General features: G+C 36.6%; 1 protein-coding gene across 1 annotated transcript in view; it reads left to right on the forward strand.

Moving 5' to 3' along the window:
* The window catches only part of pwn (calcium-binding EGF-like domain-containing protein pawn), a 250,346-nt gene that overhangs the window by 218,033 nt on the left and 4,894 nt on the right, over positions 1-27,419 (forward strand). The window contains exons 5-19 of the mRNA XM_089647752.1: positions 7,261-9,297; positions 9,802-10,050; positions 10,626-10,802; positions 11,879-11,987; positions 12,548-12,621; positions 14,959-15,074; positions 16,263-16,337; positions 16,445-16,561; positions 17,301-17,454; positions 18,375-18,453; positions 19,656-19,793; positions 22,011-22,136; positions 23,986-24,094; positions 25,283-25,351; positions 26,937-27,043. Coding sequence (XP_089503878.1) covers positions 7,261-9,297; positions 9,802-10,050; positions 10,626-10,802; positions 11,879-11,987; positions 12,548-12,621; positions 14,959-15,074; positions 16,263-16,337; positions 16,445-16,561; positions 17,301-17,454; positions 18,375-18,453; positions 19,656-19,793; positions 22,011-22,136; positions 23,986-24,094; positions 25,283-25,351; positions 26,937-27,043 — 3,736 coding nt within the window. The remainder of the gene's footprint in view (positions 1-7,260; positions 9,298-9,801; positions 10,051-10,625; positions 10,803-11,878; positions 11,988-12,547; positions 12,622-14,958; positions 15,075-16,262; positions 16,338-16,444; positions 16,562-17,300; positions 17,455-18,374; positions 18,454-19,655; positions 19,794-22,010; positions 22,137-23,985; positions 24,095-25,282; positions 25,352-26,936; positions 27,044-27,419) is intronic.

Consider the following 27,419-nt stretch of genomic DNA (forward strand, 5'->3'; position numbering starts at 1 on the left):
CCCCCTCGGTCACTTTTAACTGTATCATACTTCGAATAAGAACTACCAACATTGTCTTCATTTTTTTGGACGAAACTCCACAACATCCTTCCCCTGATATAAAGCGATTAGAAAATTTGAATGACAGCGCAGGTCACCCTAGTGAGGAGGACTAAGAAATACAATTTACTATACATATATTTAATATAATATTTTGTATGTACAATGTTTAAATAGTAGAGGTAGACAGATAGGACGAACCACCAAACATCTTCGTCTTGGAACGCACTCCTTGACTCATTCACATTTATACATGTTCTCTTCTGTTATTCCGACTCTTGACATGACCCGACTCAAGGATCTCGTTCACTTAATTCATACATCGTCTTATACATGTTCTCTGTTCTCTTCTGTTATTCCGACTCTTGACATGACCCGACTCAAGGATCTCGTTCACTTAATTCATACATCGTCTTATACATGTTCTCTGTTCTCTTCTGTTATTCCGACTCTTGACATGACCCGACTCAAGGATCTCGTTTACTTAATTGTGTCATGTCTTCGTCAGGCGTCCCCAACTTCTTCTGCCATTCACATTCGCGTTATATGGTTAACTAATATTCCCCAGAGATCTCATTTCTACGGCATCCAGTCATTCACAATAATATAAAGTATATTTTTGTAGCTCGTTCTAGAGTAGTACATACTTTCGTCGAAACGTTGCTTGAAATGGCTTTTGCCGTGTTTGGTGAACAGATATGAATATCCAGGTATTTCCCTACCTTATTCTTTCCCATCTGCTTCCCCTTCCCACTACCTTCAGCCTCACAACATACGATATACCCCAATTGGGGATGCCATAGTCTCACTGGCTCCACACAGCTGGGAGCAGTTGAGACTTATATAGCAGTTGGTACTCGCATTTCACATTTACCATATTATTTAATTACTAACATTCTTCAACATATTAATATGTAAACGTATAAAACTGTTTACTGTGGTTTAAAGCCAATGAAACCACCTAGATTTCACCGCCTATCCCATATTTGTAGGTTCTTTAAATTTGGCACATTATGGCAAGCGAACGCTCAAAACTTATTTGAAAACTTGGCATAATATTCCGAAAATCGCTCGAGTGGATAAAAAAAGCAAGTCATCACAATACATAGTACGTTATTTCGGACTTTGATTATTCTGAAAATTAATCGGATCTGTGTATTTATAATGACGCACAACATATATTTCATAATGTAGGAAAACGACAGTAGAAATTTGATAATCCTCCGATGAGGTATTAGGTTTGAAGAGTGAGGTTATGGAGCCGATGTGCTATGAATAATAATGACGTGCACGTCTTATTATTCACTCAGTTGCAAAATATTATGTGAAACGATTTCGGCATTGCTTTACGAATATAATGCGGATGTCAGGGACTCTCAAATACTTTCACACAATAAATATAATTTCCTTTGTGAGTACGTATGTCCGTCTTTACGTACAAGTGTAATTTACAAAAAAAAATAGTACCGATTTTCTTGACGAAATTACTATCAATAGAAAAGCAATAATACCATCTCAATTGTACCCAGCGTTGCTCGGGGTTAGAATGGTTTGGAGTCAAATTTTAAGGTTGTGAATTCTAATGTTCCTGAAAACTGGCTCTATTTTTAAGGTGGAAATAATATTATTCATGTCTTCCTCGGGCGCCCGTTCATTTCTGTATACCGTAAGTATCGGAGACGGTTCACATGTAGTTCCCGTGAGCACTTAGGCCATAGGCCCATTGTGCTATCTCCCATTTTACCTCATTCCTTTAACAGTCAGTCACCCGGTCCCTTTTATAAAGTTCTCCAGGGTTGTCATTGGGTATGTGGCTATGTCTTCTGGGTCTACTGTATGTCTCCCCAGGTATCTGAGCCTAGTTCCCACCAGGGCAGGACATTGGCACCATAGGTGAATTGGAGTCTCTTCATCCTCTTCACATTTCCTGCATCTATTGGTGTTTTCCACTCCCAATATCTGCATTTGTCTCTTGAGATGGCAGTGTCCAGTTAGTAGTCCTACCAGTTCCCTCAGCGAGTTTCTGTCCATATCGAGTAGTTTCTTGGTTCGTCTAGGGTCTGGTCCTTTTATGAGTACTTAGGATTGTCTCATTCCAGGTGCCCTCTCCCATTCTTTGCAGTGCTGGGATTTGACCCAACTATCACAAGTTATCACAAGTGGTGCTTTCGCCCCTTTCCTTGCAAGTTTGTCAGCCAACTCGTTGCTCTCAATACCTTTATGTCCTGGTATCCAGATTAGGGTTATTTTATTGATGGTAGCGAGTTCTGTAAGTTTCTTGTTACTATTAAAAACTAAATTACAAGACCGGTCGGTGGCTGAGTTGACATCGCGTTTGGGTCCCACCCAGGCGTAGTGTGCTCAATTCCTCGGCTGGTTAAGTCCTCCATCACAACACAAACAACATTTTCCGCTTTCTGTGGTGGTAGTAGGAGATTTTCAAATATTGTCAGGTTATTCATAACCCGGGAATGTTTGTCCTTCTTTAAAAAAAAACAAAAACATTAAATCAACTTTTATTCGACTCCGTATCTTATTCCAGTGCAGAAATAATGCGTTAAGTCTTCCTCAGCCGTCTCACTAAATACTACTGACACCAATAAGAACAAACTTTGAAATTTTCAGCAATATCGCTCCAGTAGTTTTTGAGTCTATTATGTTATATTATGTTAGCGCAGAGATGTGAAAAATCGCGGGTATTATAATTGTAAGATTTGTAAACCTGCCTCAGGAACTGCCTTTCAAAAACAACCATGTCAATTATAGAGACGATCAGAAATTTACTGCCGTTAGTAAACTTGCCAATGTTTGTTACTGGAAGTTTGTATTCCGTATATGCGATGTATTGTAGGGAGTTAATTCCAAATTTAATCATATGAGTAGTTGAAGATAAGTGTGTTTGATTTAGCGATCGTGTTTTGTATGTCGAAATTGAAGGTTTCCTTGTCAGCCTCTCCTTGCAGATTGCAGAGGGGGCAGTAACAATAAATTGTTGGCAGTGTCGTATCCGCCTGCCTTACTCAGTTCGGTCTAATATCTTTCCGGACTTGCGTTATGTTGACTCATTGTAATTTCCCCGCACAACTTTCACTGGCTGTCAGCCACCATATATACACATAATACTACTGTAATCATTCAATGCTACTCCATAATTCGATATACTTACTTCACAGCGAACTTTGGACTGTCTAAGTGAATATTACATTGGCAGGTAATACTAGAAGTCTATGTCTTTGTTTATTGATGTGATGTTTGAATGCAGTAACGTTATCAATCTATGAGAATCTCCAAATAGTATACCTACAACAAAGTCACTATCCGCGTCAGTCTGTTATTCAGTTAGTCCATTTTTAAATTCTTCATTATAAGCTCCAGTTAAACTACCAAAGCAGTTTCTCAGCAGGTAAATTTCACAATGTTAATTATAGCACTAAAGCACACATATGACGAGAAGTCACAATATAGAAAATATATACAGTAGAATAACATTTCAGGTGACTACAATACAAGGCACAAAACACATATAGAAATAACACATATTTATGCAAACACACGCATACAATCAATGGATACTAACGTATTTAGAAATAATGTCAATATAAAAATCTTGATTTATTTTTTTATACCATTTTTTTAAATTTTTTTTTAGTTCAGTGGTGTAATTTGATTCGTTTTTACATGTATAAATATAGTGGGTACAAGATAAGTGAATGTTAGTTGCCTGTGTTTGTTAGTAATTTTTGGAATGTACTTTCTTTCATATTGATTAAATCTTGTGTTGTTGTGTGTGATCTAATTTTTCTTTATAAGATAAGTGAATGTGAATAATTATGAATTAGAAAATATTACAGCTTCAAATATATCAAAAGATTCAAAATCATTCAAATAGATTTGCCGTTTTTAAACGTAATCCAAAATGAAATACTTACTATGTTAGAAAGTTGTGTAAAACTATGGACGGGTTGTTTCGGTGAACTTGGAACAATATTCTTCAAATTTCAACGTTCATTTTCGGGTTCTGTGAAAGTCCTATTCAAGTTCTGTTATTATATCATTATAGGCTAACTGCTTGACAGAACTGAAATAATAACAGAACTTGAAAAAAATATTTACAGAACTTGCAAATTAACTTTGAACAATTCATCAAATTTTAACGTTCATTTTCGGGTTGAGGAATTGTTCAAATTTAGGAGTTAATTTTGAAGTGCTGCGAAAGATTTTTTATTAATTTCCGTTATTATTTCAGTTGTCAACCGACTAGCTTATAATGATATAATAACAGAACTTGAATAGAACTTTCACGGAAGTTTTTTAAAATGACTTACCAACAGTTTCTTTTTGTAAACTGTATTTTTTTATTTTTTTTATTGATACATTATTTTACAGTATTTCATATCTTAATTCAGTAATGTTGGCCTCACTGGGTTATTTACCCGTGCTGAGGCCCCCATTTTAAAATATACGAATTTATACATTTAAACAAAAAACAACATTAAAATAAAGATAAATTTAAACTAAAAATAAAGATTAGAAATTAAAATTTAATTTTCACACTAAAATAAAAATATTAAAAGAGAATGGAAATCGGCATTTATAATGATTTATGTGTTTGTGCGTGTTGCGTGTTTTATATTTTTTTTTGTGTTGCGTGTATATGTTTTATTCTTTTTTGTTAAGAATTTTGGAAATATTGTCTTTTTTGTTCTTTAATCCATTTTTTTTTATTTTGTGTTTGAATTTATTTTTATTTTCCTCAATTTTTGTTTCAAGTGGAAGACTGTTGAATGCTTTAATAGCGTGGTTATTTTTATTTTCCTCAATTTTTGTTTCAAGTGGAAGACTGTTGAATGCTTTAATAGCGTGGTATTTATGGTGTCTTTATCCAAAGGTAGTGTTTACCGTCGGAGTTTTTATGTTTTTTTTATACGCTTTTCTGACCGGTCTATTAGTGATATTTTGTGTTTGTTGGGGTTTGTTTTTTTGGTCGAAAATGTAGTTTAGAAGAGTTTTAACATATAATTGGCGTATATCAAGTATGTCACAGCTTTTTTTATTTGCCATTTTATACGAAATGACATGTTTAATTAGACAAACGAAGGTGAAAATGTATGAAATATGAAGGTTATTTGTCACTTCATTTTTTTTTTCGTTTGATGAAAAAATATTATTCAAAACAATTGGCAAAAGTTAACCAGGTGAATTTGGCGGTTTTCTGATCTATAGAATTTTTTTTAAATTAAAAGGGGGCGTCGTCCATGGTAAACTTTTAAATGCAAACAGAAAGTTTAGTGTTATTTCTATTTAAATTATTTTTAATAATAATAATAATATATTTATTTAATAAATTTGCAACTATAACTAAGAATACATGTTAACAAATAGACCAAGTTGAGATTTCTCACAACCTGCATCACTAGGCTGGCGGCATTTAAAAAGTTAATTTAATTACACATTAATTTACTTACACTTATATTGTAATATAATTGCACTAGGTGGGACGAGTGGTTAACATTACGAGGAATTACGTTTAGCCAAATCCTATAACTATTTCTTATTATAAATTGAGATGATAACTATCAGTTTACAAACAATTAATCCTTATTGCGTGTATTCAGTATCCCTTGTTCGCAGTATCCTAGAATATAGTTCTATTATTTGGGACTCTTCTGAACAAAACCATATCCTTGCAATAGAAAAAGTACAAAAGAGGTTTATGCATTATCTATATCCAAGAGAGTATACATACTATCCATTCCCATATCCATCTTGTTCTTAACAAGAGTGCCCGATTTCAACACAAAATTTTTGGAAACATTTTTTTACACTTATCACTAGAACTATACTTAATCCACTTATATTGAACGAGGTTAACTTATATGTGGACAACAAGTATACTCGTGGGAGATCCCATGCACTTTTTTATGCTCCGAAAGCGAGGACTTTTACCTATCAGAACGCGCTAATTAATAAAACAACATAAAATAATAATAATTAGTAAAACAACAATAAAAACAAGGTCGTCAACAAACAATACCCTGAACATACCGATAACATACACCACACACGGACAAAGACACTTCCAGTATTACGCTACAAAACTTTACAAATTTTATGCCCACCACTCTGAAACTACTACTAACGGGAAATACATACACAAACATTCACAAAAAACTGATCACAGCCTGGATCAAAAAACTAGATATCCACTTTATACAAAACATTATAACACCAAACCAAACATAATCATGGATGAATGTGTATGTGTGTATGTATGTATACATGTGTTTATTTATATGTGTGTATGCATGCATATATGTGTATTTATTTATGTATGTGTATACATGGGTGTATGTATATATGTGCAATATAAAAAAATATTTTTTTCCTTATCTTTAAATAACAATGTACAATAACCATTCAAAAAATAATAATTTAAAATCTCAACTTACATTTATATAAGAAAATTTAACCAATAAACATAAATATATGTACCATTTAATCATTACCACGTAAACACCTCAGCACAGGTTCTCCCAGTGAGGTGTTCACGAAACATATAACATTACCCACCACAGTGTCACCTACTCAAACCTACCTCACACCCAGCATAAAAAAAAAACCATATTAACAGTTCTTAATTTATGTATTATATACAAATGTAAATAATTGGTAGACACTGTAATGTATGTATAGAAATTAATAAATAAATAAAATAGAGCGACTCAACTGCGTAATGATTCTGCATTGACCATCGACATTTTCAACGTCACTTACAGACATTTCAACAACTATCTTTTGACGTACGTCACAAAATAGTAAAACTGCCCCCATGACCTTTTATACTCAGCACGGGCAAGCCACCCAGTGAGGCCTACATTACTGGAAAACTTAAAATGTTAAAAAATATTGTACCAAATAAAATAAAATAAATACTTTTCTCAAATTTAAGATCTTCTCCCTAATATATTGGTTATATATTGAAGTTACTCAAATGAAAAAGAAGTTATTCAATTGACTATTGTAAAAAAAGGTTGGTTGTTTGGTTTATTTCATTGTGGGACGTTAATAACTTTCTATTCAACTAGACTTACTAGTTACAATCCAAAAGATTGTCTTTGAAAGGTTCATTGACACTGAGTACTTCTGTGGCAAGTAGCTCCCATTATTTTTTGCAAAAAATAACATTATTATGTATAAATGGATTCATTCTCTTTGTTTCAGCGTTTGACGATCCTCACGTGTCGTTGATATCACCGAACTCTGCGTACAACCCTCAGCTGGATCAGGATTCCTTAATATTGGAAACTAGTGAAGTCATCACCTTGCTGCCTTCCATCGCGGTTCTCTCAAGCCACCACGGCCAAGAACCGAACTTAAATACCAAATACATCGAAGAACCAAGTCTAAACACTGAATATAGTGGAGATTATAATGAAAATAGTGGGGCTGGGGAAGAAATTCAGCAAAACCCTTCAGATAATGGAAATGACACTCCTCATGTTATAGTGGTGCGATCAGCAGATCCCATCATGCACAATGTTCAAAGAAGGTCTAAAAACACTTACAATGATCATTTAGGATCTTCTAAAAACATAGAAGAATCTTTTGAGACCAATGACGTAGAGGTCCATCAAGGCCCGAGGTACTACAATCAAATCATGCCAACGAAAACGCAGCCCCAGGCAACTGGGGTCCACGCGATGGTGTCTTCTATTATGGAGACGGGGAGGGATAACCAGCACCAGGGGGAAGCCAAAGGGGTCCCGAGGGGCAGAGCTCTGTCTCCCAAGGGGCCCCAACCCACCACGAATGCTCAGAGGGATTTTGCCTCCTCCGTTAGATTTGATTCAGTCGGAAGACAGGCCAATCCAGACATTCAAGATATCATCACTGGTATCGTCAAATTATTAAACGGAAATGTTAATGTACAAGCCAATACTCAGCCGGCAAATTCAAGACCGGGAAGACCGCCAAACACAAGGATCAACAACAGGGGTCCCCCAAGGATTTCCGATGTGCCTCCTCTGCCTCCAGATTTTGATACTCCGGGAAATGCTGGACCGGGACAGATGATGCCACCAATTCCCCCACAAACGTCTACAAAAATACCTCCACCGTATCCGTTTGATAGACCTCCACCAAAAGGTCCAGATATGCCACCGATCAGACCGTTCCTGAACGGAATTCCATTACCGGAGCAGATTGTGCCAGTTATGAATAATAATCAAAACTACAGGCCAAATAATAATAACGGATTTATCAATAATGGAAGGCCCCAAAATATTCCACCGTGGCAAAGGCCTCGTCCGAGACCCCAGATGCCGAATAGAAGACCAAATCCTAATCTCCCAATGTACAATCCTCAACCGACAAACAACATGGAACCACCGCCACAAATTTACATGAGTTCTGAAGAGAGCGCCACTTCTGCATCGATGGAAGAGCCAATACTGAAACCCAAACCTTATCACGAAGTTTATACCAAACCAGAAATAATGCAGCCGCAGGAGAACGAAAAAGAAAATGAACATTTGCAGCCAAATGACGATGATAAGTTTACTATGGGAAATACAGAGCACAAAGACGACGATAAGCTTACTATAGGAAATACAGAGCACAAAGACGACGATAAGTTTACTATGGGAAATACAGAGCACAAAGACGACGATAACGCAACGATCAACGAAACATTCACACACAAAGAAACAGAATATGAAACAGCTGACGAAGAAGATATAAGCTTTGTTAGAGATAGAGATCCTCCAGCTTCCACAGATTTCCCAACTCCTTCTAACATCGTGAACATCGAAGAAAAGGACGTACAAACAACATCAGAAGCACCCACAGTAGTTGTTGAACCTACAAAACAGCAAGTCATGAAAGACGGAGAGATTTCAGATAAAAAGAAACAAAGCATGATCAAAGTGGAAAAAGAAAAACCAAGCAACAAAAAGCAGGAAGACAAAGTAAAAGAAGCAGAACAGAGCATTAAAAATACAATAAGATTGAGTGCGGAAGATGCAATCAAAGATGTAAATAACAAGAGCCAAGTATTCCAATATACTCCAGTACTGGAGTCGTCTAAAGTGGATTTCTCAAGTTCTGCAGTGAACAGTTCGTCCAAGCCAGTAACTTCATCTACTCCAACAGAGCGACTGCCAAGTATTACTGTTTCTACTGCCAACTCTTCAACCAGTTCCAGTACGAGTGTGATCTCTGTTACTCCAACGAAGAGCTCTTCAATACCACCAGCAACAAGTAAGTAATTAAGTAACATACTCGTTATATCTAGATTCATTAGTACTCGCAATGAAAAGATATTGGATCATATTTTGCATGTCCAAACACTAAAGATAGTCCGCTTAGTTAATTTGTAGTCCGACAGCTTACTAGCATTTTTAGTTTGGCTTAATTTAAAATGTCTTCTGGTTCTACAATGTGTCTTCCCAGCTACCTGAGCCTTAATCCTATCAGGGCGAAACGTTGGCACCATAAGTGAATTGGAATATCTTCAAGCTCTTCACATTTTCTATCTATTCGTGTTTTCTTCTACCAACAGCTGCGTGTGTCTCATGAGGTGGCAGTGTTCTGTTAGTAGACCTACCATATCCCTCAGTGAGGGCACTGTCCATATTGAGTAGTTGACTGGTTCATCTCTAGGGTCTGGTCTGTTTATGAGTACTTTTGGATTGTCTCAAGTGCGATATATAATCCATCTAAAAATGTACTTGTGATTTTAATATTCGGTTTTATTTTTTCTAGCCGGCAAACCAGGCACACCGCAATCTTACCGCCCACGGCCAGGCATCGTGCTGGATGATCTTGAGTACCGCCCCGGGGGCGGCGGGCCAGGGGTACGCCCTAACGGCACATCCGCCAACCACCCGCCCTACCGCCCCCGCCCTCAGCAGTCCCGCCCGCAGGCCCGCCCCATGCCTGGCAAGGGGGAGATATTCGATGTGACGGTGTCAGCCATACAAGGACCGGGGGGCGGCGGAGGATCTGCTACTGGTACGCATGTTTAAGAATATATATATCTGAGTTTTTCAGGACTCACGAGTGCACTCATTCAAACTATATTTACGACTACCAATGAGCCTAGAATGGTGGTCGAGAGAACTAAAATGTATTATGTAGGAAGCTCTGAGGAAAATCATTTTCTTTAGGGCCTATGTCGGCTCCGGGGATGTTGTGTTGAAGGTTTTTTTTTGAAGAAAGGAAAGAAAGGAAGTTCTGGGTAAGGAAAAAAGGTATGATGAGGTGTGGGTATGAATCTGGGGGTCAGTGTGTCCCAGAGTGACGTATGAATCCATCCCTTCTACTGCAGTGTAAGGCGATGGGTCGAAAGAGTCCTACTGGAGAGGTCAAGGAGTATCCTTCAACCTTTGGCCCACCACGCAGGAGATGGACAGACGCTGCCCTGGCACTGCTGTTTCTCTCCAAACGTAGCGAAACACTTGGTGGTGGTGACCGATGACAGAGATGCTGGTTATCAGATGAATGGTTGCCTTCTAAACGGATATATGATAGTATAATATATTGCATTTGGCCCAACCATAACCGTTGAATTGCATTTTGTTTTCCAGTCCATATTGAGAATGTAAATCCGCTGACCGGTCAGCCTGGAGACATCATCGTGTCTGCTTCAGGGGACCAAGGGTTCGTCTCTATCGACGGCAAGAGGACTTACCTCAACCTGCTGGGAGATGGGGAGGCGACCTCTACGCAGTACAGGCCGAGCAGCGTGGTCAAACCTACCGAAGGTACAACTTAAAATATAACTAACTAACTAACCAGCATGCCGTTTCCCGCCAACCAACCGCGAAACGACTCGATTCATGGCACAAACTCTTTGCTTCACTCACTTTCATAATCTGACTCTTGACATAGTCTGACTCAAGTATCTGGCTACTTGATCGTGCCATGTCTTCTTTGGGCGTCCCCGACTTCTTCCACCGTCCATCACATTCGCGTCCTATATTATCATTCCACTTCTTTTTCATTCATTGCTGTACGTGCCAAAACTATCTAAGAGTTCGTTTCTTAATCATCAGGCGTGTTCTTTTTGCAAATCTTCATATTTCTCTTGAAGAGAATTCTCGGCACAAACGCATCAGGGATTTAATTTTTACAGCATTCAGTTTGTTCGTTCCTTGCTTCACTGGGTAGGTACCAGCAATCCAGTAACCGGACAACTCAACACAATAAATAACTATATGAACTAACTTTATAAAGTCATGAACAGTGATGAAACAAAAACTAGGTTAAACAGGTTTCGTAGGTTAAGTTATAGGTTAGTTTTTTCCATAGTTTTTAATGTCTTTATGTCACTGTTTAAAGGTGTGTTTAATTGTCATTGTGTTGAGTTATAACAGAACTAACAAATCCATTGTAGACTGCTAACTTTGCTTCTTTGGACCATTTTTTTTTAAAGCGACTTTTTACAAAGCCACTGGGTCAGGAATTTGTGTTGTTCAGCAAAAAAAATTGTACAGGGAAGTGCTTAAGAATATTTGAGTATTTTTTAATTTTCACCATCTATTGGATGATGTGCTCTCTTTTCTCTCAAATGTTGTGATAATCATTGAAGAATCGACCTATCACTCCCTTAACATTACTCACACTTTACTAAAAGTACGTCTTTGAAAGGAGGTCTAGTAGAAACTCCAAGGTCCATCGCAATTATTCTTTCTTTTCCTACCCGTCTCCCATCCTCTCCTGGACTTTTTGCATCTAATCATTTTATTATCTGTCGTGTTTTATAGCTCTCTAAGATAACTCTATTAGTTTAATATCAATAAAATTGTAAAAAGTGCCAATTTATAAATTAAACTTACAGCTGTCACTGGTACGGGCTATGCAGTGCCAGAGATTGAGGCCGCTCCAGTTCCTGCTGCTCCCCACAGACCCACTCCTCCCAGGAGGACCACGCAACAGCCTCCTGTCAGGTGTGTTAGCCTATTAAATAACAAAAAAGATTATCGAATTTTTCATTGATATTTCTTTAGTGTTAGTGATAAAACGCAATACAAAACCTTCATCAGCCATTGTCAAACTACTACCAAATTATGGTTGTTGATCATTGTTGGTGTATTTTTTCAGCCGCCATGCCAGAAATGTCCCTGTAGTGGACGAAACACTGCGACTTTATCAATTTCTGTCTAACTACAACCCATTGGATTTTTGAACAATTACACTTGGAAATTCTTTGTTATCCTTTCGATTAGCAGATACGCAAATGTTATAATTTTGAGGGGCTCGCTTTTCATGGGGTGCTTGAAAGAAGTATTGAAGAATAGGGGGTCAGACCTGGAACAACAAAAGCCAGTTCCACAAGATCAAGCGTCACCAAAATATCCAATGAGATAAGCTCCCTGCATCATAAATCTTCCGGATTGGGTGACGAGATTTGGCCACCTATCAGGAATCGTCAGTGGTCTATTACGATCACTAATGGTGAGGCCTAGCATGAATGCTTCCATTCCACGCTAAATATGTTTATTTTCAGGATTGACACCTGCATCGTTGGAGACGACTCCACTTGTGACCAAACACAGAATGAAAGATGCAAAACTGACAATGGTAAGTTTACAATATATCAATTTACTATAAATTAACCAGAGATGTGCTTTATTTCAAATAAATCCATTTCAAATGGAAATGCAAAATGGGTATTTTCCATTTAGCATTTTAAATGCTTTTCTAAAAACCATTTTGCATTTTAATTGCTTTTCTCAGTGCATTTTCCATTTTAAATGCTTTTTTGCAACATTCTTCCTATTATCTCCACTCATCTTTTTTTCATAAGCCCCAAATATCAGTCGGTGCTCAACCTCGCTATGAGAGATAATTTACATTTGTCAAGTTGCTCCCTGGTAGGAGCCCTGGCAATTGAGTGATACCATTACAAAAAATACTGATTCAAATACTGAACATGGGGCCATGACGCTGTAATATTAAATGTTAGATAGCAGTTTCTATGTTTTTACGTTGGCAACATTAGTCCCGCGCAAATTTTTTGTGGTTTCATAATCTGTAGTCGTGGTGTTTTTGGATTTACCATCATGTAATATGTTTGTTCTACATTGATGTCCATTATTAAATGACAAAATTGTTTAAAAATTTTATAATTATTTTAATTGTTTGACCTGAGAAACCATTTTGCATTTCAATACATTTTGAAAATAGGTATTTTGCATTTTGCATTTGAAATGCTTTTCTAAAAACCATTTTGCCTTTTCAAATGGAAAAGTTTTGACCCATTTCCATTTTGCATTTCAAATGGTTTTGGGTACCCATTTTGCACATCTCTGTAATTAACACAAGTTGGCTCAGTAAAATGACCTAATCCGTATTCAAACCGGCACTCGTTCCTGAACAGACGTATCGTCAATTATACTCCTTATTGTTTGACCCAACACACCTCAATGTGATATATATCGCACGTATGCCTAAAGTGGTGAAATATTGCAAAATCAACAAGCAGGCATTACTGGCATTTTATTGAAATAGCGAGAATTATCTCTAAATAGCATAAAATAAAATCGGCATCCGCGTCTGTCTGTTTGTGCGCTTAGTTCTTCTAAACTACGTAACTGATTTTGATAGGGTTTTTACTATCATTTAGAGAATTTCTTTTTATATATATAATACATGCATATTATACTTATAGAAAGTAGAGGACAGTCAATGTTTTGTAATCAAGTCGTAAAAAGGTTATTTTCAGGCCCTTAGATTGTTAAAGCTGTCTAAACCTTATGAAATACATCAAAATAACATAAAAAGGCCTACAGAAAAGTCTCGGATGGTATATGTCTACATCCTAAGGATAACCCCCACCAACGCCGGTTACACGTCAGCTAGTAATAGAATAAAACACTCTTTGACTCTACCAGGAATGTATGGGTAAAAATAGCCATCCGACTATCAATTATTATTTATTTAATTAACCTATATGGTTGAGCATTTTACCACCACATTGGGGGCGAAGCGCGAGTGTTTTTTTAAATTTTACCGCCAAAATTAGACTTTCTGCAAAATATTCATATCTTATATATTTATAGATATTTTTGGATAAAACTTTCAGTGTTTTACTTTAAAAAGATGTCTCTATTTATTTACTTAGCAATGTATGTGTAATTCCTTTTTTTATGAACAAAAACTTTCTACTTTCTTGGGAATCATAGAAAAAACAGTATTTCACAATCGAAATAACATATCGAAATTTATTCATACAAAATTACAAGATTATTTAGAAATTTTCAATTCATATAAAAAAAAACTATAACCTAATAGTGCTTCAATGTGTGATAGCGTTCGAAACACTTTCCTTTATGCAGGAGCACATTGCAAAACTTGCACATGTACCGCGTTTCACTGCGTAGTTTGTGAGCGGAACAGGTTGATGGATCGGGTACCACCGACAATAGAAAACACATGACCCCCTGCCCATTTAGAACCCCTTGTTTATAAGTTTCCCGCTCCTTACCGCTTTGCGCAACAAAACGAGTAAATTCGTCTCCCGCGTCTTACATTAAAAAGGCGTATGACGAGTTTTCTCGTTTCGTGCAAAGAATGTGTTAAAATTATTGTATTGCAGATTACTCATCCATTTACTACAAGATTTTTTTATTTTAACATTCTTAACATTTCGTAATTCAATATGGGTGTCTACTATTTTAGAAATTTCATTCAATAGCAACATTCCTCTTGTCATGTTATATTGTGCTACAACATCTGTACCGCCGTGTGGCATCTTGAACAAGTTATGGTGAGGACAGCGGCTGAAGTTTTCAGACACGTATCAGCCCTAGCTTTAAAAGAGGAATAGGCTATAAATAGAGTTGAGCACACTAGTATAATGCACTGCATTAACCTTCACTGGTTTCGGCTCAATCTAACAATAATTTCTGTTTGCAGGTATTTCAAGCTGCCATTGCCGGCCTGGTTTTGCCCGAAGAAATCACCGAGACCCTTGCAGGAAGGTGTCAGCTATGGTGTTTTCTCTCCGTGTGGACAGAATGTACGATAGAAAGGTTGGTACAACATTCTTTACACCATTCTCGTGATTATCATGTATGTTGGGTCACTGGGTAATCATCAAAACTAGTTATCGAACTCCAATATTGTGTCATAAAATCTCATCGAAACTCCATCGCCCTCTGTTGAATGTATTCGCTTCGTCAGCTATCTTGGAAATCCCTCCATCCAGGTGATATGATCATCACCCAATGAATTCTATACATCAACACATTAGTTGACATCAGAGGCGGTTCCTTGGTACGTGCATTTGTGCATTGCACTGCTTGTCTTCAATGTCCACATAACAAATTACAACGACATCTGTGCCCCAGTGATCGATGTAAGAAATTCGTAATTCCCGTCAGGTCATTATTTGAGCTATCTTCTAGTAAAAAAATCCCGCGCAAAAGCAAGCGGTTGTGCATACCCCGATATGCACAAAACCAACTTTTACCATACTACTAAAACAGCATCGGGCGGTATCGAGACAGCCCGAAGTAGCCGAAACGGTGACATGAGCGAGACAGATTACACTCTTAACGTCAAATTACGTGTTAGAGCAGTGCAGATACAAAACCCATCCGTGCATTATCAAGTGCTTTGACGGCGAGTGAATTTTGCATCACTTTGATCATGCGTAATCCAATGCGTTTGGAATGGATTCGCTTAGAAATACTAATGTTCAATGTTAACGCAACAACATTAACGCATTGGAACTCGTTCGCGGTGAAATCAAACGGTTTCGCTATATTTTAAACGATGAATTGAGTGTCCTTTATTTTCAAGATAATTTTGTATTATTTAATCAGTTATTTTACAAATATAACTTAGAAGATAGAATGAATTGCAGTAGGTGTTCCCATTCTTAATTTGCTCCACCTAAATTACAGACTAGGTACATTTTAAAAGTGAAATGCACTGCTGGTAATTACAGTCACGGGCCTCGTCTGGTTGACATTACCTTCTTGAGTTCGATGAATTCCGTACAGCTCCTTATAAATGTAGCAATAGCTCATGTGCACCGATACTCCTATCTTGAAACAAAGACTTTGAAGTTTGATTTGTGGAGGAACATTCGAAGATATGAAGAAAACGTGGCGTTTTTATTTCAGTCTAAAAGTGTGTGCAGGAATATTACCATGGAAATCGCAATTTAACATTTTTAAGAGATTTTTTAATCTACCTCGATTGTTACGTTTCAGGTAACTTGGGACAATAAGCTGAACGACAGAGAATCAGAGCCTTACCAACAATTGAGTTATGAGGCGGTCAGAGCTGTAAGTATTACACTAAAATATACGATAAAGGTTCCTTTTTGAAGTTATTCACCCAATTTGGCAACTCTAGCTTATTGAATACTACCATTACAATATTTGCGTTCCAGGTGGACTCGGCATTCTCCATGACTCCCTACTCGGACGAGTTTGTGAGTGGGTCCGTCAACTCTATCTACAAGGGTCTCAAGGGGGAGACTGGCGTGTTCGTCAATGTCACTGTTTTGGTAAGTTGCAACAATTTACCTATTCTCGATTTTTGGAGAAAGGAGACAGCACGGAACCAATATCGAAAAGATTTAAATTTAACAAATCATCTCAAATACTGGTATATTATTCAACAATGTTGCTATTATTGTCTCCCTTAGTATAGAATATAGTCTATATTGTCTGAACTAATAATTAAATTGCTTACTGACTGTAAGAAACGCCTAGAATATTTCAAATTAGAAACATTAAATAAAAATAATATCAATTTTATTATCAAAATTAATAATAACCCTCAATATCAATCACAGTCTATTAACACTCCCTGAAACTTTCCATATTCCTTTCCAACTAACCAATTTCACTCTTGTGGGCATGTGTTGACTGTAATTTATCTTCCACCGTAGTGGCAAGATTCCTGACGTATTTAGCAAGAGCCCCCAGAACATTACAAAACTTCTTGAATCTGTTGTTCTAATTGACTTCACTTGACTTAAAACCTTATTGTCTCTTGGTTTTTTGTTGTTGTTGTTTTGCATAGTTCTTGATTTACGTTTACATATTGTTGTAGATCGTTATTGGACGATTGGTATTTATTTTTGTTTTTTCTTTTTAATGTTAACCCTCTATTGTGTACATATATTAATAAAATATTTTCAGGCTCTTCCACTTTATAAGTCCGGATTTTCTTCTTGTTCGCGAACCCAAAGTGGCTTTTTTTTGTTGTTTTTCTTAAAGAGAGTTGATTTATTTTTGCAGTTAGAGGAAGTGGCTTCGCAAACGGGCGGAGAAGCCAAGGCCGGAGCAGACATCACCAGACATCTTCTGGGAGTTATTCAGAGGAGATCCAACAATGTGGGACAGTCCGCTCTCTGGGTGGACCAACCTAGGGGAAGTGTGTCGCCATTACAGGGTAAATATACAACACTCACTACCACTGCACAGGCACTGTAGAAGATGGTTATTTTGGAGACTAGCAGAGAAGCCACGAATCGCTGGACACTATCAAAACCAGTTTCTCAGATTGGCATTGACACAATTCTTCTTTAGTCGTCTCCTCATTGTTGAGGATCATACCACCTAGCACTCATTTCAATTTCCCTGGCGATAAAGGCTCCTCGACTTCTGACAGTCCTGCCCTGCTTAGAGAGCTGTGAACACTGACTCTACGGACGCCTGTGATATTTGATAACTCCAACGTACCGGTGATCTTCCTCTGCTTCTTCTCTCTTCCACTTTGCCAGTGACCATGAGTTTCTCCAGGTTTGAGTTCTCAGTTTGGCGAGCAACTTGTCCAAATAACCTAAGGATACTCTAGCACAATTAGAGTAGACTTGCCAAGAAAATACCACACAGCGCCTTTGAGGGTTTTAATAGCGCCAGGCATCGTTTGGCTCGGGGTCAGCCCTGATTGAAATGATAAAGGATCTTATAGATGTGGTGATTGTTCATCTTTCGATATTGCAATCAGCCAAACTAAATTTACTATTGATAGGTAGAGAATAGTAATTATTTTGGGTAGTGTAACTGGTATAATTCGTAAGACTATAAGAAGTTACTTGCTCAGACGGTAGGTTAATAGAGATCATGAGACACTATTGTGTCGCTATTGTAATGTACGCTATTGCGTACTCTTTTATCAGCATTCCTACTATCTTGCTGTCTGATTCGTACTCGATTGTCTCTTTCATACCTTGAGACAGTGTACCAACATTGAAAGGAGGTAATTGGCTGCTTTGAAGGCTGGCGGAGGAGTCAATGCCTTGCATACTTGGACTACTAAATATTGATGTGATGATGAATGGTATTAAAGCGTGTTGTTTTCTTTTGCAGATTTGGATGAGTGTTCATCACCGGAACTAAACGACTGCCACGATTTGGCCACCTGCACCAACGTGTGGGGATCGTTCAAGTTAGTATCTGTTGTATCTCTGGATTTTCTCGCAAACTCTCTAATTAAATAAACAACAAAACACTTGATTGATAATGGGCTCTGGTTAATAATATGGACCCCTGGAGGTTCCCATCTTATTTATCAAACACTCGGTCTCTACAATACTCAGCAATAGACAACTAACGACATCTATGGGTAGCCTAATAGACTAATCTAGTGCCATCTATGGGTAAGCTCTTACACCAATATCAAGGATATTATAGTACACATCTACATAAATCTATTCTTCAAATATATTATCATTTTGGTTATGTGCGAGGCCTATTTTGGTTTTTTAAGTATGTATCTACACATTGGTGTAAAGTCAGTTGTTCTGTGAGAATATTTAATGATATTATCTGATGAATTGTTCACAACTGACGTGTTTTTAAGTCTTCATTAAAAATATATATTTAATTCATCCATTGACCTATGAGTAGACGTCCATTGTCTTTAACAAATATGTTACCCCTGTTAGAGAAAATTGTATCGTAAATAATGCTTCTCAAAATAGTTTTTTGCGTTGATGTATAAATTTGTCATCATAATATTTAATATGGTCACTTATTATGATGGCGGTGTTAAATAGTTTAAAAAGCACAATGTATACCACTGCAAACTTAACACAATATTTGTGTTAATAATTACATCAGTACACTATCAAAAGAAATTTGCTAATTTACATACATTTTTAAAAACCTTTTTGTCACTTATTAAGATTTTTATAAGTGTTAAGAGGAAGGTACAAGCCAAAAATGTGTATATTCTTGGTATACCTTATATTGTAGGTAATAGTCATTAAAATCGCTTGAAAAACGGAGTCTAGAAACGTTTGAATTCAAGCACAAAACTGGTTTTTATTTATTTTGTAAATAATTTTATAAGAAAGCAAAAAACTTGATCAAATGAAACTGTCACAGATAATCTTAGCTATAATACTGTATTTTTTAAAAGTTGTTTCCTTTATGCGTTCATACATTTCTATTGAAAAAAAATTTTTTTTGGTAGATTACTTTTATATTTTTTATTGACTAATTTATTATTTTATTTGTATTGTACTCAAGCGGAACGATAGGAAAACCTTCAATTTATCTAAAGCATATTTTTTGGTATTCATAATGTACACTAATTCATTAAACTTCGCCTTAATCAAAATCATAATTATTGCTTTTGTATTTCAGATGCGCCTGTCCAGAAGAGGCACGCGACGCCTGGTCCGACCAAGTAAACCGGGCGGGCAGGAACTGCCACACTTGTCCTCCCTCGCACTGCAGCAACAGGGGCACCTGCTCCTACAGAGGTGGCCAACCCGTCTGCTCGTAAGTTACAAGACTAGATCTGGATAGAAGGGGTCTCGCTACATAATTAATCATAAAATATTTAAAAGTGTTCTATCCAATGTCGTTACAACACACACAGACTTGTTATTATCTCACAAAATTAAGACAAAATATGGCAAGAAAAAATACTCTTATGTTTCCAGTAAATTCTTAATTCAAATGTTGTTCTTGAGTGACAAAGATAGATATATACTAAGAATATGTATGTATGAACGAAAAAAATGATAGGACCGAGTGGTGTTTTTGTATTTAAAAGTTGCATCGAATATAATGTCCATTCTACATCAAGGGTGTGAGTGAGATGAAGAGATAAGCTTCCTCGCTTACTCGCCTACACTAAGACGAATACCGAATTCTGTGTGAAACTTATCTCTTCTTATATTTATTTGTTGCTACATTCTCTATCTCACTTTTTCAAATGGCGCCAAAAACCTTCATGAAACTAAATACAGTGGTGCCTCACACAACGAACGCCTCGCACAGCGAATGCTGCACACAACGAACTTCCTTTTCGTTCATTTCACGATTCATACAACGAACTTCGCTTCACACAACGAAGTCGCCCGATCTTCTACGATCACTGCCGATTAATTGCATCCTCCCGCGCAGGCAGTCGTTAGACTCGTTAGTCACTGCGTAGTACGCTTAACTTACGCACGTATCGCAGCAATCGTTCTTCATTACGAATTAAATCGCACACGTATCACGGCAGTCGTCCTTTTAAGATAAACTCAACATTTTTTTTATATGATGGGTTCTAAAAAAAGCAGGAAGGTGATTTCTCTTGAAATGAAACAGGAAATAATTAGAAGGAGTGAATGTGGGGTAAAACAGTGTGACCTCGTCAAAGAGTTTGGCCTCAACAAGACCACCATTTTCACCATTTTGACAAACAAGGATGCAATAAAATCAGCCAAAGTAGCCAAAGGAGTATCAAAACTATTTAATGAAAAACATAGATCTTCAATCCACGAGGAAATGGAGAGGCTATTAGCGATTTGGATTAAGGACAGGCAGGTGAAAGGTGACGTAACAACCCAAGATATTATCTGTTACAAGGCCAAGATAATTTATGAAGATCTAAAGAAAAACATCCCTGGAAGTAGCAGCAATCAAGATAATAAAGAAGATTTCAAAGCCAGCAGGGGGTGGTTTTTTAGATTTAAGAAAAGGTATGGAATCCACAGCGTTAATATGCATGGTGAGGCTGGCAGTGCTGATAAAAAAGAAGCAGAAAAGTTCTCTATTAATTTTCAAAAATTTATTATGGATGAAGGATACTGCCCACAACAAGTGTTCAATGCCGATGAAACGGGTTATTTATTCGGGGTTCGGGTTTCGATTATTTCTTAAAATTAAAAAATGTGTGTTTTTTTCATTATGTTTTTAATGTATCTAAATAAAAATAATAACAAAAAAATTATCTTTTTTTTATGTCATCTTACCATATTTTATGCTACAGAACGAATTATTTTTTTTAACATGTATTGTTATGGGAAAACGCGTTTCACATAACGAACTTTTCGCATAACGAACTTGCTCCTGGAACGAATTAAGTTCGTTGTGTGAGGCACCACTGTAATTGTATTTTTTATAATAATAAATAATTTGCGTGTATTTACGAATAAAGTGTTGGGTAAGTTTTTAGATTTTCACGGCCAAAAGCATTTTTGTTGTTTGTTTTTGGGGTGTTATGCCGTGTTGCGCTAACTCCTTCTTTAGCCGACGTTTCGGACAGCGTTGCAGTGTCCATCATCAGGGCAGATCCGGTTGATCACACATCTTCGGATCTACCGGATCTGCTCTGATGATGGACACTGCAACGCTGTCCGAAACGTCGGCTGAAGAAGGAGTAAGCGCAACACGGCATAACACCCCAAAAACAAACAACAAAAAAGAATAAAGTGTTATTCTTTGATTTTTTCTAATCTTTGCCATGTAATGCAAAAACACTTTCTCAACACACACGAGGGCATTTTAACACTCTTTATGCAATTAGTTAGAGACAGCACATGACCTTATTGGACGTGTGTGACGTAGTTTAGTACTAAAACTATGAAATCGAAAGCACAACAATTAGTGTTTCTTTTGCTTGCCACTTTGAGAGCTGTACAACACGTCTATATGTGTGGTGACATCATTGGTTCTATTTAATATGTTCACAAATGAAATGGATGTCTTGTGTTTGTTGGACAGTTGCACGGGAGCCTACTACGGGTCGCAGTGCGAAGTGGATGGGGAGGTAGTCGGTGTTGCCGTGGGAGCAAGTCTGGCCGCGCTCCTCGTCATTCTGATCACACTGGCCTGCCTGGTCATGTGGAGGTATATTATTCACATTATTATCTTTATTTTTTCTTATCAACATATTTACGATATATATTTATTTACTAGCTTTAAGTCCCCATCGATGCCCGGGCTTTAGTAAGACCGGGAAGACAGTAATTTTCCTTTTTTCTTTTGAACATCCTACGTGCGATATTTCATCAGGAAGTATCATAATTCTGTTTTAAGGGTGGGAAAAGGGCATGGGGTGATTTTTTAAATCTGTGGGGTGTTGATTTTAAAAGGAGGGGAGAGATGTGGTGCGGAGCGGCATCCCTTGACAACACCTCAGACAGCTAACGTTGAATTATTATTTGTGTTGTGTATTCTGTTAGTTTTTGTGATCAATAAACACACAAGTGAGTAACAAGCATTTTTTGTTACAGAAGCCTACATCTAGATACATATCTGTATCTGTCTGGCAAATTTTAGATTATGAGGAGTTAGAAATAACTCTCCATAAATCTCATGTATGCCAGGCGTGGTCCTTCCATACATGCTGTGGATAAGTAATAAGATTTGGACTTCTAGCCGTAAACAGCAATACTGCAATTTAAATATTTTAATATTTCTACAGTGACCTTAAAGTGATTTCTTTAACAAAAACGGCGCCATAAAAAATCATTCAAATATTATTATTATAAGACATCGTGCATAATATCGCCCCGTTTTTGTGTAAGCACAACGAACGACACGATACAAGTGCGCGGGCGAGTCTAAATACACATACATTCTCAAATACTGTGAAACGTGTAAAACACACGTATACAAGCAATAATACTATGGTGTGGAAGAGATCTGTAAACCGTATTCCAAATGCTAGAACGTACGTTTTTTCCGCGCATGCGCACTGAGACCCGCAAGCCAATATCTTTGTCAACTTTATATGATATTAATGACAGCATCCAACGTACAAAAAACCGTCTTTAATGCTAATATGAATAATGCACAGAATCGTATACTCTATTACTAATCCATTGGATTGTTTGTGCGCGCTGATTTGACAGTTTTGCTTTGAGTTTGAATACTGAAGTCAAATTCTTATTGAATATTATCATTAACCTGCGATTTACTTTTTTTTTTTTTTTTTTTTACAGTAATACCGCACAAGAGTCCCAACTGCTCCCGTCTGGAGCCAGTGAGACTATGGCATCCCCAATTGGGGTATGTTGTGAGGCTGAGGGTATTGGGGAGGGGAGGGAGATGGGGAAGAGGAAGGTGGGGAAGTACCTGGCTATTCAGATCTGGTCACCAAACACGGCTAAAGCCATTTCAAGCAACGTTTCAATTCTGAATGGTGGTCTTACACCAGGGCGATACTGAGAGTATCTTCCACTCTGGAACGTGCCGCAAATATACTATATATTATTTTAAATGAATTAATTGTGAAATAACACAAATTAATCAAATAAAATTTATTTGCGCACGCCGGGTTCGAACCCGCGACCGTCGGATCTGTAGTCAAAAGCGTATACCACTAGACCACGCCGGCCGTCTTGATCATAATTTAAAAAAATAAAAATTAATATTCAAAATGAGATGGATACTTCGCCAACGTGAATTGTGGGGTTGTATAATTGAATCATTAATGCGAAAAAAAATTGTGTCTCGGCCATTTGAAGAAAAAATTTGCGGATTTATGGAGATAATTTTAGACGGTACCTAATTGTATCTTGTTCGTGGGCTAGCGTCTAGATGTGCATATTTGATATCAAGTACGTAGTAAGTACGAGTATAAACATTTGATGTCCAGCATCCCTTCTACAAAAAGTCACCGACCGCCACTGATGTATACAATGACTTCCCCTTGTCTTAATTTCAATTAACTGTTAAATGTTTGCAATTTCAGTCGCCGGTGGAATAGAGAACAGAAGAGTGCTGCCGGGATGGGTTCACCAGTTTTCGGCTATATGACCGGAGGAGTCAAGGCTCCAAACATGGGACATCCACCCTATCAAGTATGTTTTCTAAATATATATAATGGGATGGTCCAATGCTCTGTAGGGAACCGCTTGTACAGCGGGTGTAAACTGTGCGCCTTAAAGTTTATGTTTTTACTTACGGAATTTAATATTATTTATCGAGGCTAAATTCACACACAGATTAAGCTCATAAAGATTATACAGATTATTAATATGAAGATGATATACATTCAGATTATCTGCAATTAGATAATAATTCCGAGAAGATTAGTGGTATAAAATACAATCAATAAAAACTATTTTAAGAAATGTTTCCCATCTGTAAATTATTCACGATTACGACGACAAAAATATTATATATACTTAACCCTTGTCCGGCGGTGTGGGTACAATTGTAACTTTTGTGTTTTCATATTGTAACGTCTTTTTGTGACATCTCTACATTTTTGGGTAAGATTTGGTAGGCTGCACGCCAAAAGGAAAAAAATCTTTACCTGTTCCCGAGTTATGGGGTCAAGTTGTTTTGCCACCCATAAAAGGCGGATTTATAATTTCGCAGGGATAATTATTAATAAAATAAAATAAATATTGCATAAATATACCATATTTTTTTCTATATATAATTTTTTTTTACACCATAAAACTTGGTATAGGTACAATGGAACCTTCATAGATTTAAATTATAATTGTATTATTTAATTTAAAAAGGGTAAAAAATATTTTATTGAACAATGTAATGTCGGTTGTGTATACCAAAGGTGCGTATAAACAGGTCAAAATTTCTACGAGCCGAGCCACGAATTACGGGAGAGGAACAAAACAAACGCAATTGGCGTGTCGCGCTGTTTTTTCGGTTGCTTCGTTCCATTCCCATAATTCACGACTCAGCTCATGGAAATTTTGTCTTGTTTATAAGTAGCATAATATTCTATAATTCAATGAAAAAATATTTTTATTAAAAAAACATATTCATGTTTTCAGTAAATACAATGAACTTATGCCGCCATTCGCCTTCCAAGCTGTTAAATTAAAACAAAATTATGGACATTATGCATTATTTTTTCTTTATATAAAAAAACCCTCGTCTTTCACGGGAATTTTTGTGCAAAATATCTATGTGGAGGTACAATTGTACCTACATCGCCTGTTAGCTTTGTAAAATTATGCCACCAGATGAAAGGTTAAAAAACTGTTATTCAAATGCTTGTTATTATAATTTGTTAGGTTTCCTTGGAGGAGAGAATGCGATGGGCTCAACTGGCAGACGTAATGGCTCAAGCTAATCATTATGCGGTAAGACTATGTTCTATAATCGGAGACTTAGGATTACAGGGACCTATCTACAAAAACACAGTTTTGAGATAGACATATGCCCAACTGTATGTCTTAAACAGCTGTATGTACGAGATAGAGATTTGTGTCACTACTAACTATGATTATATCATTACCGAAACCATGCTTAACTCAAAACACCAGTTTTTGTAGCTAGGCCCCTGTGAACCTAAGCCCCTATGTATTGACCCTAATAGAAATATTTCATTCTTATGACTGTTTACACAGTTTGTTAATTAAATTATTCTTTCTGTGAATTTTTTTTATGGAAAAACGAAAATTTCGGAAACTATTTATTATTTAATTTTAATTTAATTTTATATACTTCATCAAAACTATAATTTTTCCCAAAATTGTTATGAGATGTCTTACTGACAGCCCTGATTCAATAGAGCTAACTCTTAGTTCTCAGCAAATTCAACCAAATTCAATATTGAAGGTAACAATAACCTCAATACTAAACTACTGTACGGATTGAAAATAAAAATGCTAATGTACCTATGTATACCAGATGTTATTTTTGTTTAATTTTCAACATAATTTCTCAGTAATTATTCTGTTTAACATAATACTGTTTCGCTCCTGTGAACCACTGTAAACATAAATCATGTATATTGTAAAAGTCTTTTACGGCGTCTAAATAAATAAATAAATTATATTAGATTCAGATGTGAGGTTATGTAACAAAAATGACATAACTCCTTTTTATTATTATATACTAGTGCAGACTGGTGAAAAATCTAGCCACATTGTAATTCTAATTTTGAACAAAGACATTTAAAATTGAAAAGGCAATTGAAATAACGTTTTGTTAAAATATTATTTTATAGGTACCTACCTACATTATAGCTTTTCTGAATCCTTCACATAAGCAGTTTAGATTTTGAAAATGACATTTTAATTCAAAGCAAATTTGAGGTCATTGAACCAGATCTAACAGGGACAAACAACCACGCACAGACAACCAAAATTAGTTGTTTGATTTTTTTTTCTATTGACTAAAGTGCGGGTCTTTACATCTGGTAAATAGCTTAATTTTTTTACAGTGTTCTGATAACAGATTAAATTTTTAATCAGTAAGTCCGTCAAAAAACCTAAAATTTATTTCTAACTGCATAAATTTTGTGTTTAATAAACAATCTCAATATTATCCTCATTCTTATAGTGGATTATTTTTGGGGTATTATGCCGTGTTGCGCTACCTCCTTCTTTAGCCAATATTTCGGATAGCATTACAATGCCCATCATCAGGGCAGATGTCTAAAAAATAATATACCCCAAACATAAACCACTGTAATACTTTCAGCCGTAAACATCTTAAATCATCTCAATCCTCATTCTGTTTACCAATTTCGTAGATTTAATTTATTGATTATTGTATAATAATTGATTTTGATAAAAATCTTTCTTTTATATGTTTTCAAAAATGAAAAATCATTGATTATCCACAGACTTTGAGGAAATTTTTCAATTGGTGTGCCTTATCTAGATATTGGTCAATGGGTCTGTTTGATGAATTATGTTTAACATTGTTGTTATCTGTCAGCAGCCCGAGCCTCTCCCAGGACACCCTGGAGCCAGGCCTCCGTCGGCCATGTATGGCGCCTATCCAACTCTGCCGGCTGGCACATTACCGCCCGTCCCGAGGCCAAGGTAACAAGTCATCAATATTATTTGCATTTTTGCAATTTCATGGTTTCTTGTGTACAGTAACATGTAGAATGCTAAATAATAATTTAGTGCTTTGTCGTCATTTTGTTGTAATTTATCGAGACTACACCAAGTTATTTTTTTTCCATATCGAATGTATAAATAATGATAATTTACTGTTCCTTCAAAACATTTTAAAGTTTTTTGACAAAGCCTACCCAGATTTTTATGAAACCTAGCCTACTGAATACATTGCAAATTATGGTCGGTCCTAAGGTAGAACCTTGGGGGACTCCAAAAAAAAACTATGACTCAAAAAATTCCTATTAATAACACAGTAGATAACAAAAACAATACTTACAGAGTAATACACCACGCA

The sequence above is a fragment of the Hesperophylax consimilis genome, chromosome 27, assembly GCF_061612785.1.
Source record: "Hesperophylax consimilis isolate HC1 chromosome 27, BYU_Hcon_1.0, whole genome shotgun sequence".
Taxonomy (NCBI): domain Eukaryota; kingdom Metazoa; phylum Arthropoda; class Insecta; order Trichoptera; family Limnephilidae; genus Hesperophylax; species Hesperophylax consimilis.